We start from the raw sequence: 13120 nt of genomic DNA on the forward strand, positions 1-13120 counted from the left end.
ATGAATCTCCAAGCAATAAAGTTTGGGGTGATCGATAAAATATATAAGCTAGGAAGAAAGCAGAAAATCTTCGTTGTTTCGCACTTGCCTAAACTTTTAATTTGATTTTCAACCTTAATGTTGTGATAAAAAAAATTAAAAATATTCCTCAGCCTATGCAAGATATCCATTTTATAATAATGTAACTATCTTTAAGTATTGTGTATACATTCAATAGTTGCGATATTTTGGGAGCGCACGCATACACATATATATGTAAATACGTGTTATCAAACGTCCATGTGAATCGAATCCAAGCAAATATATGACGTTTTTAACAACAAAATGCTAGTCAATTAGGTATTTTTCCATAAATATCTTGTCTCCTATTATTATTAGTTGCAAGTATTTTCTACACAATAAGCAAGAAATGTAGAGTCACTATTATTCGATCCGATGAGTATCCTAAAATTAATTTTCCTAATTCCTTATGTTATATCATATCATTAAATATAGAAAATATAGAATAACTACAATTAAGCATATGATGTTGAGTATGTCTCTTGTGAGACGGTCTCACGAATATTTATTTGTGAGACGGGTCAACTATACCGATATTCACAATAAAAAGTAATACTCTTAGCATAAAAGTAATATTTTTTAATGGATGACCCAAAATAAAAGGTATGTCTCACAAAATAAGATCCGTGAGATCGTTTCACATAATTTTTGTTTATTAAGTTATATGTATACACAATATATTCTAAAGAGATAATTCCTAAAATATTTTTTAAAATCTTTTATGTAGTTTTCAAGTAAGTTGATCAAAATGTTCTTTAAATTATATATGCTGCAAAGACATTCTCCTAAACCATTTATTTTAGTTTTTGTCAAAATAAATGTTCTTCATATTTAATAAGATTGGTATAAAATTAAAATTAATTTTGGAAAATGATTTTTTTTATAATATATATATACTATTTAAAAGTTTTAACATCCAAATATTTTTAGAAATCTTATATCATTCCCAACCATAATTATATGTTACACAAAAAAAAAAAAAAAAAAAAAAAACTTGTCCCAAATTTCATTGACAAATTCGTCTTGATTTACAAACAAATTAAACTCATTTATTAAATATGCAAATTCCAATATCACAATCACTCAAGATTGCATCATTCAAATTTGGTCCTTCTTCCCCACACGTAAGCAACTCCTCAAAACTTGAAACCCTATGATCACCTTCATATTCAGCATCTCCATGGCTAAGCTGAGAGGCAACAAATCTGTCAAGATCTCTCCAATCCATTACATTCTTTGACTTACAGTATTCCTTTATGTAATGATCATCATTATCATCCTCATTGCTAGCACGCACTTCTGTTACGGAGCTTGGTTTTTTTACTGGAAGAAGGGACGGAGAATCTAACTCTGGAAGCCGCACAAATTGATCGGAGTGCTCAACGAGATTTAGAGTTTCAGCAGCATAATCTGATTCTTGTTTGCAGGCCAAGTTTTCGGCTAGACAGTTTAAGGGTTTGCTTTTCGTTATTTGATCGATGGAACCCATAATTTTGCTGACATCAACATCTTGATAATAGTAGGCTGAGTCCCACCCTAAAATGGAGCTCTTTGTTTGGGTTATGCTTCGTTTCTTGAAAGCCCGGCAAATTACCCAACCTTCTTCCTGCAAAAGGTTTGTTAAAATGAACATGGCGGAATCGCTTGCATGATTTTGATAATTATCAGGAAAATATGTTTGTTTTATTGAAATTTTAGTTAATTAATCTGTATTAGAACTAACTCATTGCCCATTGGCAATGACTGGAAATGTGCATGGACATGAGTAAGACTGCATGGATGCTGAGAATAATTAGAGGTGCACTTCATAGTTTAAACTGAGTTAGAACTTGCATAATTTCTTTTCTTTGTGAGAATTATAATTTTTTAAAATTATATTAGAGTAAATAGGCAAATTCTTGTCCAGGTATGTTACATTAAAATCGGGATCGGATGTAAGAAAATTGTGACCCGTAAAATAAACGTGTTGAAAATTTGTACACGACAGCCTCAAATTTTGAAAATTGAGATGCGTATACAAATTTGATTTGAATCTCGAGCTCCAAAAACACTCGGTGATGGTATGAGTGTGCCTATAAATATCGAAGGCATTGAGGTCCCTAAACACACAATCTCATACAGAAAATACACCATTTAAAGGAGTGTTGAAGTGTTTAGAAGGCTTCAACCGAAAGAAAATCAGAGAATTTCAAAGTTTTCAATGGCCGGAGGTAATACTCGATCTATTTCCGCATATAGTTTTCATGTATACGTAAAACATGATTTTGAGAAAAATTTCTGACATCTGGTATCATAGCAGTTATACCTCTGCCTTGAAAATTTGTTTTCATATCATGAAATTTTCGGAAAAGAATTTTTAAGTTTTACGTAAGAAACTTGAAATTTAAAGTTTGAAGATCATAATATTAAGAAACTTACCTTATAATTGTGTTCTCGATCGGAGTTTGAATTTCTTCCTTGAATCTTGAAAAAATAAAATCAGAATTTTTGGGAGGAAAAAATTTTCGGAGAAGGTGCATGCTACTGGTTTTTTTTTTTTTTTCAGAAATCTTAAAGAAGACGAAGTATTATATTCATTCTGAATTCCTTCTGATAAGTGAATTTAATATGAAATATAATTTGCATGGCCCATTTGAAAGGAAATGTCGTTGAAAGTTTTCAGAATTTTACATTACAATTAAAGCAATTGTTTAATGCATGAAAACAAATTTAAACATATCACGTGAATATGCCTTCTCATTAAAGTCTCTGCAAAGTTTTATTTTTATTATTATTTTTAATAATAATAATAATAATAATAATAATGTGGGACCCACTATTTGACTTGGTATCAAAAACTTGTCGTTGGAAATTGGTGTCAATTATGGGTAACAATTTAATTATTATTATTGTTTTTAAAATAATAATAATAATAATAAATAAATAAATAATGATTAATGTGTTATTAAGTTATATGTTTAATTCGGTAGACATATAGCATTTGGTTAAATAATTTGTACACATTTAAATAATCCAAGTTCGACGTAATTTCTAATACATGTTTAGAAATTATTTTTGCATGTTATATATAATGTCAAATATTATAGATAAGTGTTTGATGTGTACATGCAAATTTAATATTATGTTTGCATTTATTTTTAAAATTAAAATGCAAATAATATTGAAAAATAATTGGTACATCAATATTCACATTGTGTTCATATTTAAATTATATTAAGTTGTTTATAATTTGAAATGAACATATCAAGTAAGATATGAATATAATATTTAAATTAAAATATTTCAGATATTCACAAATTAACAAATAATCCTCACTTTATCATTACTCTGATAAAAGAGAAAAACTGATGAGGAATCCACATTTTTTGTGATCCTCACTTTATCACTACTCTGATTGAAAAGAAAAACTGATGGGGAACGTATTTGTTCATATTAAATAAAAATGTGAATATAAAGTTATTTAATGAAAAATTTTGGCTTATAAAGATTCACATAAATGTGGATAATTAAGATGAAAATAATTATAAGGTGACGTGAGAAAACATGATCTGAGGGAATTCTTCATAGATCGATTTAAACTGCCTTGACTAGCCACTGGTCTCCCTGATGAACGTTGCTCTGACTAGGAGTTAGGTATTTGAAGGGCCTTAGCCCTACCTATCTTTCCTGTGAGCACTCTTGGAAAGTGTTGATTGCGAAATAATTATTATATAAAGCATTAAGTAAAGCCAAAATTTTGTCCGGTGAATTGTATAATTTTAAATAATTGAGGAATAACTACAGCATCCTTAATTATGAAAAATTATGCATTAAGTGGATTTGGATCACATAATGGACATCAATTGTAATTAATTACATAGACATAATAAATTTTTCTCCACATGGATTTTTATTATATTTATATAACTAATTAGGTTAAAATATCAAATTATATTCTTCTTAATTTACCCACAGGAGTTAAGGAAAATATATTTTGATAGTTTTATCATAAAGTTACAGAAAAATCTTATTGAATTAAAATTTTAGCCCACAAGCAAATTTTATGTCACTAGATTTTTTTTTAAAAAAATACATGAATTACATTGGTAAAACATGATATTGTCTCAAAATTAAGCATATTATATTTTGTGCAGTTATGCAACCTGCGAGTTTTTCTGATATGAAATGTGACATTCCCGATCTAAAGGGCGATAATTATAAAATTTGAAAAAAAAGAATTCTTCTTCAATTGGGGTGGATGGATATTGATTATGTTATACGGAAAGACGAACCATCTACTATTACTGAAAACAGCATTCCGGATGATGTTGATCTTTATGAAAAATGGGAGCGATCTAATCGACTCTGCGTAATGTTCATAAAGACCAAAATCTCTGCTGGTATGCGTGGTTCTGTCGACCAACATAATAATGTCAAAGAATTACTGAAGGCTATTGATGAACAGTTTCAGTCTTCAGATAAAGCACTTGCAAGCACCCTAATTATGGAATTCTCTTCATTAAGGCTCACCAGTGTGAGAGGTGTGCGAGAACACATCATGAAAATGCGGGACATAGCGGCTCGGCTCAAGACACTTGAAGTGGAAATGTCTGAGACTTTTCTTGTGCACTACATTCTATGCACTCTTCCACAGCAGTATGGACCATATGTGTGTTCAAGAGGAAGGAAGGCTGTTGATGGAAACAAGTGATAATGTGTTTATGACCACACAAGGAAAGTTTAAGAAGCAAGCCAAAGTTAAGGAAAAAGGGAAAGGAATAATTTCACCCCAACCTGACATCAAGAAAGAATCCAAGTGTTTCTTCTGTAAAAAGACGGGACACATTAAGAAGGATTGCAATAAATTTAAGGACTGGCTTGAAAAGAAAGGTATTCCTACTTCATTTGTCTGTTATGAATCTAATATGGTTGATATAATTTATAACACATGGTGGATTGATTCTGGTTCTACAATCCATGTTACAAATACCTTGCAGGGTATGCAAAACATAAGGAAGCCAATAGAAAATGAGCGAAGCATCTGTTCAGGAAACAAGATGTCTTCGCATGTGGAGACTATTGGGACTTGCTGCCTAGTGTTGAATAGTGGTTATATTTTAAAATTAGAAAAGACCTTTTATGTTCCTAGTTTTTCTAGGAATTTAATTTCGGTATCAAAACTTGTACCTTTTGGTTATTCATTTCAGTTTTTGGATAAATCAATAAATTTGTTTTATAAATCAAATATTATTGAAAATGGTACAATGGTTGATGGTCTTTTCTCTATTTCTTTACAAAATAATAACACCACTATGCATGTTCAAGGAGGTATTAAAAGATGTGTTATAAATGAAGATTCCTCTATATTGTGGCACAGGAGATTGAGACACATCTCCATAGAAAGAATTAAAAGATTAGTAAATGATGGAGTACTCAGTACTTTAGATTTTACTGATTTTGAGACTTGTGTGGACTGCATTAAGGGAAAGCAGACCAATAAGTCTAAAAAGGGTGCCAAGAGGAGTACAGAAATATTAGAAATCATACATTTAGATATTTGTTGTCCAGATATGGACATGCAAAGTCCGAAATACTTCATCTCCTTCATTGATGATTATTCACGATACATGTATATCTACATGCTTCATAATAAAAACGAAGCACTAGAAGCCTTTAAGGTTTTTAAGGCTGAAGTGGAGAAACAATGTGGAAAACATATTAAGATCGTGAGAACTGATAGATGTGGGGAATATTATGGTAGATACACTGAGAATGGACAAGCACCTGGTCCGTTTGCGAAGTTTCTCCAGGAACATGGGATTGTTGCCCAATATACTATGCCTGGTTCTCCTGACCAAAATGGCGTAGCTGAGAGGAGAAACCGAACATTATTGGACATGGTGAGAAGCATGTTGAGTAGCTCTAAACTTCCTAAATCTTTGTGGACTGAAGCTCTTAAGACAGCCGTGTATATATTAAACCGAGTTCCAACTAAGGCTGTCCCAAAGACGCCATTTGAGTTATTTAAAGGTTGGAAACCGAGTTTGCAACATATACGCGTTTGGGGTTGTCCTTCAGAAATAAGAGTTTACAACCCACATGAAAAGAAACTGGACCCAAGAACTATAAGTGGATATTTCATTGGGTATGCCGAAAAATCCAAAGGGTACAGATTCTATTGTCCATCTCACAACACTAGAATTGTGGAATCAAGAAATGCAAAATTTCTTGAGAATGATTTGATTAGTGGGAGTGATCATTCAAATGACATAATTCTTGAGAATGATCACATTAATGAACAACCCTCTTATTCAAATGACATATTGGTCGTTATTCACACCCCTCAAGACCAAATGGGTGTTAGACAACCAGTTACTGAAGTTCCACAAATTGCTGATGAAAATCCAGTAGATCAAGTTGTTAATGAAGAACAACAAAAAATTGTTGATCAACCAAACAACCTAAGGAGATCTACTAGAATAAGGAGATCAGCAATATCTAGTGATTATGTTGTGTATTTACAAGAATCGGATTTTAACATCGGAGCCGAAAATGATCCTGAAACGTTTTCACAAGCCATGAGTTGTAATGAGTCAAAACTATGGTTTAATGCTATGAAAGAAGAGATGAATTCTATGGCAGTTAATGGAGTCCGGGATCTTGTTCAGTTGCCTGATGGTTTAAGAGCCATTGGATGTAAATGGGTCTTCAAAACAAAGAAAGACCATTAGGCAACATTGAAAGGTATAAAGCAAGACTCGTAGCTAAAAGATTCACTCAGCAGGAAGGAATCGACTACAAGGAGACTTTTTCTCCTGTATCTAAGAAAGATTCTATTCGTATCATTCTAGCATTAGTTGCATATTTTGACTTAGATTTACAACAAATGGATGTGAAAACGGCTTTTCTCAATGGAGAACTAGAGGAAGAGGTTTATATGAAACAACCTGAAGGATTCTTCTCTAGTAATGGTAAGCAATTGGTTTGTAAGCTTAAGAAATCTATATATGGATTGAAACAAGCTTCCCGTCAATGGTATTTAAAATTTCATGATGTTATCTCTTCATTCGGATTCGTTGAGAACCCCATGGATCAATGTATATACCAGAAGGTCAGTGGGAGCAAGATTTGTTTCCTTATTCTATACGTAGATGATATATTACTTGCAACCAATGATAAGGGTTTGTTATATGAAGTGAAACAATTTCTCTCTAAAAACTTTGATATGAAGGATATGGGTGAGGCATCTTATGTCATTGGCATTAAGATACATAGAGACAGAATTCGAGGTATTATAGGTCTGTCTCAAGAAACCTATATCAACAAAGTTTTAGAGAGATATCGGATGAAAGATTGATTGTTCACCAAGTATAGCTCCCGTTGTGAAAGTCGATAAATTCAATTTGAGTCAATGCCCAAAGAATGATCTAGAGCGGGAACAAATGAAAAAACTTCCTTATGCTTCTGCTGTTGGAAGCTTGATGTATGCTCATGTTTGCACTAGACCTGACATTGCATTTATTGTTGGGATGTTGGGAAGATATCAGAGTAATCCAGGTTTAGATCATTGGAAAGCTGCAAAGAAAGTCATGAGGTACTTTCAAGGGACCAAAGATTATATGCTTATGTTCAGACGAACTGAAAATTTGGAAGTAATTGGCTACTCTGATTCAGACTATGCTGGCTGCATTGATTCAAGAAAATCCACTTCAGGATATATTTTCATGCTAGCTGGTGGAGTTGTATCTTGGAGAAGTGCAAAGCAGACATTGACTGCTATTTCCACTATGGAAGCTGAGTTCGTATCTTGTTTTGAGGCAACCTCACATGGTGTATGGTTGAAGAGTTTCATTTCAGGGCTTAGAATTATGGATTCTATATCTAAGCCATTAAGAATATATTGTGACAATTCAGCTGCTGTTTTTATGGCTAAAAATAACAAAAGTGGTAGTCGAAACAAACACATCGACATTAAGTATTTAGTCATACGAGAACGTGTTAAAGATAAAACCATGGTTATCGAGCACATTAGCACTGAATTGATGATTGCAGATCCTTTGACTAAAGGCATGCCACCATTGAAATTCAAGGATCATACAAAAAGAATGGGACTTGGTTCTTTTACGTAATTTTGTTGTAAAAACAAAATTAATGAAACTCATTAAGTTATGATATTTTTCATATTCAGTTATGTACATATTCAGTTATCATGAAAAATATCAATAAAGTTGGACCTCGAATAAACATAGGGTTTATTCATTAAGTTATTTGAGAGATATAATACATTGTGATACATGGAAGATAATAATCGTTTTTAGATGACCTATCGCCATGATTCATGTATTTTAATTTCTCCTATGATAAATGAGATACACGGGTCAAGTGGGAGAATGTAAGAAAATTGTGACCCGTAAAATAAACGTGTTGAAAATTTGTACACGACAGCCTCAAATTTTGAAAATTGAGATGCGTATACAAATTTGATTTGAATCTCGAGCTCCAAAAATACTCGGTGATGGTATGAGTGTGCCTATAAATACCGAAGGCATTGAGGTCCCTAAACACCCAATCTCATACAGAAAATACACCATCTAAAGGAGTGTTGAAGTGTTTAGAAGGCTTCAACCGAAAGGAAATCAGAGAATTTCAAAGCTTTCAATGGCCGGAGGTAATACTCGATCTATTTCCGCATATAATTTTCATGTATACGTAAAACATGATTTTGAGAAAAATTTCTGACATCGGAGGCACAAATTTTGAGATTTTTTTGGTCAAAGAAAATCAAACGATCATATCCCTTTTTTTGGATTTGGATACGAACTTTAAAAAGTCGAATAATGTCTGAATCTTATATATTCATCGAAAGAATGATTTAAATGGAGAAGGAACGTCGTTCATTGTCTGAAAAAAGGTCCTTTTGACTACGGAGAAAGAATTACCTTTCTTTAAGGGATTGCATTTGCATGTAATGGAACATGCAAAGGAAATGCATGCCTAGCTAGATTATTAAAAGATGGGGGAAAATGGCCCCTTGCTTATAGAAATTAAATGATTTTTTGTCTCATATTTACCTCGTTGTTACGCATAATTAACGAGGAAACGAGTCGTAGGCATATAAATAATTTGTGTAAATATTAGTATTCATGATCAATTTTTTTACTTTTCATTCATGAATGGCTAGTAACCATCAAAAGTTACTTGAATAAGGCTTGCATTAGAATAAACTATAAAAATTTGAAGGAAAAAATTGGATATTTGAAAAATTCCCGATGTTAAAATTTAAATAGGAGACTAGCTTGAATGCTTGATCAACTTGGCTGTAAAAATGGGTGAATGAAGAAACTTGCCTGTGGGAGACCATTTTCTTCTGATTCAAGCCTGTACTCATGCATGATCCAGTCAGTTTTATGCCCATTTGGTGCCCTTCCTTTGTAGAAGACTAGGGTTTTCCTCATACCGATAAGTTTCGATTTATCGTATACTGCTTTATCTCTTCCGGTGGCCTTCCAGAACCCGGCCATCGTCGCCCTGTTAGTTCTTGTACCAGTTGGGTACTTCTTGTCTTTGTGACTGAAGAAATACCACTCTTTTTGCTCTTCATACCCGATTCGACATTTATCTGAGGGTATTATAGAAAAATACGATGGTTTATGAAAATATATGAATTATTTAATCGTGCTATATACGCAACCGGAGAGTTTAATTTTCTATTAACTCTAGTGAAAACATGTATAACCCAGGCCTATAGAATAGTCTTAGACTATCAAGAACATAAAAATGACAAAAGATCTTTAATGTGTCATTATGTATTACTTGTTTTCGTGATGTGCGTCATTTGATCAAAGAATAGGATATAAAGATTGAAAATAGTAACAAACTTTCAATCGCAATTCGAAAAATAGATTTTCGGGAATCATCCAAGATCGATCTGGTCGTTCTTTTTCCTCCGATAAATAATCAAAACGAGCGCAAAACCTACTGAAAGGACCAACCTAAGATGATCCCAAGTCATTTAAGCAACCTCAAGATCAATCAAAACGTAAAAATATGTCAGAAATCGAAATATATTGAGGAAACCCTAATCAAAAAAGTAAAATTAACAGAAAAAGAAATCTTAACTAGCTGCTTGATACCTTGTAGATCCCATGGTTCAATCCTATACAGATCAATATCTCTTATAACATCAAGATCTATCTTCTGTGCAGCAACCTTCTTCCTAAGATAGTATCCAACAAGCTCATCGTCCGTCGGATGAAATCGAAACCCGGGCGGAACACAAGAGTTATACTCCATACTTGGATCCATCATTAATGTCTCTGCATCAAATTCAACCCCCACATATACAAGTCAAAACCACTTATTTTCTTTCATTAATTCCATCATCTCTAAATCATAGCCAAGCTATATAATACAAAGCACAACAAAAAAGTTAAACAAAAGGTGAAGAAAAAAACGAAATCATGAAGCCTACGTATCAAAAGGTGACAAGTGTTATCAGATATAATTATCAGCACATTTGGTGGTTAGCAGAACTTGACATTTTATCTCTAAAAGGTATTCAACGCGTGTTTAAAAAACCCTTTTTAATTTTTTATTTATTTTTGTAAGTTTCAAATATATATATTTTAATTTCATTTGTTGGGTTATCAGAATAATGAGAGTTGGATATGATGGGAAAGCAAATGATTAAGCAGTGCTCCTAATGAAGAACAAGAGAGGTTAAGAGATAGAAACTGACAGATGATTATGATGTTGTGTTGGCTAATGGTGAATTAGAAGCAACATGGTATAATTTAAGTTAATTAACATATTAATTCCCTAATACTAAAGAATGAGGAAATAATTGGAAAAAAAAGAAAGAAAAAGAGTTCCCGACTTAGGGAATCATATTTTATTTTCAATTTGGTTACTCGAGATTTAAAAAAAGGGAAATTAATGTAGCAGAAAGAGGACCAGTGAACGAAACTTGATCGTGAGCGTTTTTAAGGGAAATTCCACCCTTTAGTTCTTCGAAATAGTTTATTTTTCTTCTTATGTTCTATTTGCTTCCTCTTATTTCTTGGCTATAATAATTTTATCTTCCTAATAGAGTTTCTGAATCCATTATTATCAATGTGATGTCCCTAATATATATATATATATATATATATATTCCTAAGCATGCACGCCTACTTGTAAATGGAACTATGGAGGATAAATAGAAAAGAAAGAAAGAAAAGTGAAGTCTGAAGAAAGGAAACATTCTAAAGGTGGATACTGACCTTCTTGTCTCTTTGTCTGGAATTAACATTTTACCTCTTTCCTTCTTTGCACATGAAATCTGAACTCAGCTGGAAATAGGAAAGACCACTATCAAATTTATATTTCAAGAAAATCTATATAAAATCTAAATTTTTTTTCTATAAAAACATTATTAATTTTGTAAATTAGAATGATTGTTTCACAAAATATTATATGTATGTTCGCAACATCGATAGATATTATCGGTATCGTGACACAATTCACCTTTGAATACACATATTATCCATATTTTTATATTATATTATAAATAGGGAGAGTAACTAACTTGGTATAACCAATTCAAAATTGTAACTACCACCTTTATTTTTAATTAATTTATTAATTATTTATTGGACAACTTATCTAACAAAAATGAAAAAAATATATTTTTATAATTAATAAAATAAATAGTTTTAAATAATTATCCTAAATAAATAGAAAAAATAAAAGAATCCAGAGCACCATAAAAATAAAAATAAAAATTATATAATCACGCAACGCTTGCATATGAATATTGTTAGTTATTAATTAAAAGAAAGACCTTATGCGGGGCCTGTGATTTTTTTTACGTGACATATTGGATCAAGAAATTTCATGTTTTGGTATTAACAAATAACTAAGCTAAATTGGTTCAGTTGAACAAAACTGATACGGCCCCAACTGCTACTGAAATAGTTCTTTTCAGAATATCAGTTTTCCTCATTTCAGTCTACCCACATTCAGTTTACCAAAATCAGTTTGAACCAAAAGACAAAAACCGATCACAACAGTGTACGATACAAAGCTGATCATAACAATCTACGACCGTCAGAAACATGTTGACATTGACTAAAAACAAGCCAACATACACAAATCAACGGATACTTTTTCAGGAAATTTACATAGAGAAATAATTCAGCTTAACGAAGTAGTTTTCGCAACAACTGAAAAAGATCAAGTGCTCAAATCTTCATACGAACAAAACTCAATTGATTTAGCACACTTTAAAAAATCTTTGTATATGATCTTTTAAGAATCATTAAGTGTTAAGTGCTAAGATAGCACTGTAATTCATCACATTTGAAAAACAGTTTGCATACTGTCTATTATCAGAAAAGATATATTAGGAGTTTCAGTTTGACATGAGTGTCTAAATCCAAACGGAACTGAGATCTTACAAATCACTTGTATAGTCCAAAGTCTTCTAGTGTGAGCTTTCTAAATGAAAGAAAAGGTAACGTATGAGCTTGATGCTTTGAACATCCAGAAATATATGTGCATTTTTCACTTTCAGTTTACCTAAACAACTATATTTGTGATTTGTTCAAATACATCAGTTTGGATTTTTTCGTACTTATTTGTTAGCCAACTAACATCGACACTCGAGAATATATTAGATTTAGCTGCTAACCCATCTAAATTAACAAGAAGGAAAAATATTGTATTAAGTATTTATTCAGTCACCTTCTAAATAGTTTACTTGGTTCTACATATATCTCTATTGTTTTCAAGCTTCACTTCATATTATAAAGGGGTAAAGATTAATAATTATTTTTAAAATATTCGAATTTAATCCATCATTTATCATTTTATTTTATATATTTATAATATCCATGTTTTTAAGTATTTTTTTTTTTCAATTTAATTTAAATTGTCAAAAATTAAAATATGAATTAAAATATATTATATTGTATCTATTGTTACGTGTGTAAAAATACGGGCTAATTGCATCGATATCCCGTGTAAAAAAAATAAAAAAAAAAAAAAAGAAAAAGACACCCTATGTAAATTTATTTTTTAAACCTATTTGTAAAAAAAAATC

The 13120-nt window shown here is 31.6% G+C and overlaps 1 protein-coding gene across 1 annotated transcript; it reads right to left on the reverse strand.

The window, feature by feature from the left end:
* Positions 1–1042: 1042 nt before the first annotated feature.
* On the reverse strand, positions 1043–10410 carry LOC142548223 (NAC domain-containing protein 37-like). The gene is made up of 3 exons (XM_075656540.1): positions 10173–10410; positions 9383–9658; positions 1043–1662 (listed from the first exon to the last, which is right to left on the reverse strand). Exons 1-3 carry the CDS (start codon positions 10345–10347, stop codon positions 1106–1108), a joined length of 1008 nt encoding a protein of 335 aa, XP_075512655.1. The 5' UTR covers positions 10348–10410; the 3' UTR covers positions 1043–1105.
* Between the last annotated feature and the right edge of the window lie 2710 nt (positions 10411–13120).

Source organism: Primulina tabacum, chromosome 6 (assembly GCF_025594145.1).
Source record: "Primulina tabacum isolate GXHZ01 chromosome 6, ASM2559414v2, whole genome shotgun sequence".
Classification (NCBI taxonomy): Eukaryota; Viridiplantae; Streptophyta; class Magnoliopsida; order Lamiales; family Gesneriaceae; genus Primulina; species Primulina tabacum.

Bases quoted from the DNA above. Each gene is read 5' to 3' on its own strand.
- LOC142548223 (XM_075656540.1), bottom strand. From the start codon at position 10,347: ATGATGGATCCAAGTATGGAGTATAACTCTTGTGTTCCGCCCGGGTTT. The intron at 9,659-10,172 runs GTATCAAGCAGC...TAATACCCTCAG, and splicing joins TGAACCATGGGATCTACAAG to ATAAATGTCGAATCGGGTAT. The intron at 1,663-9,382 runs GTTTCTTCATTC...TTTTGCAGGAAG, and splicing joins AAATGGTCTCCCACAGGCAA to AAGGTTGGGTAATTTGCCGG.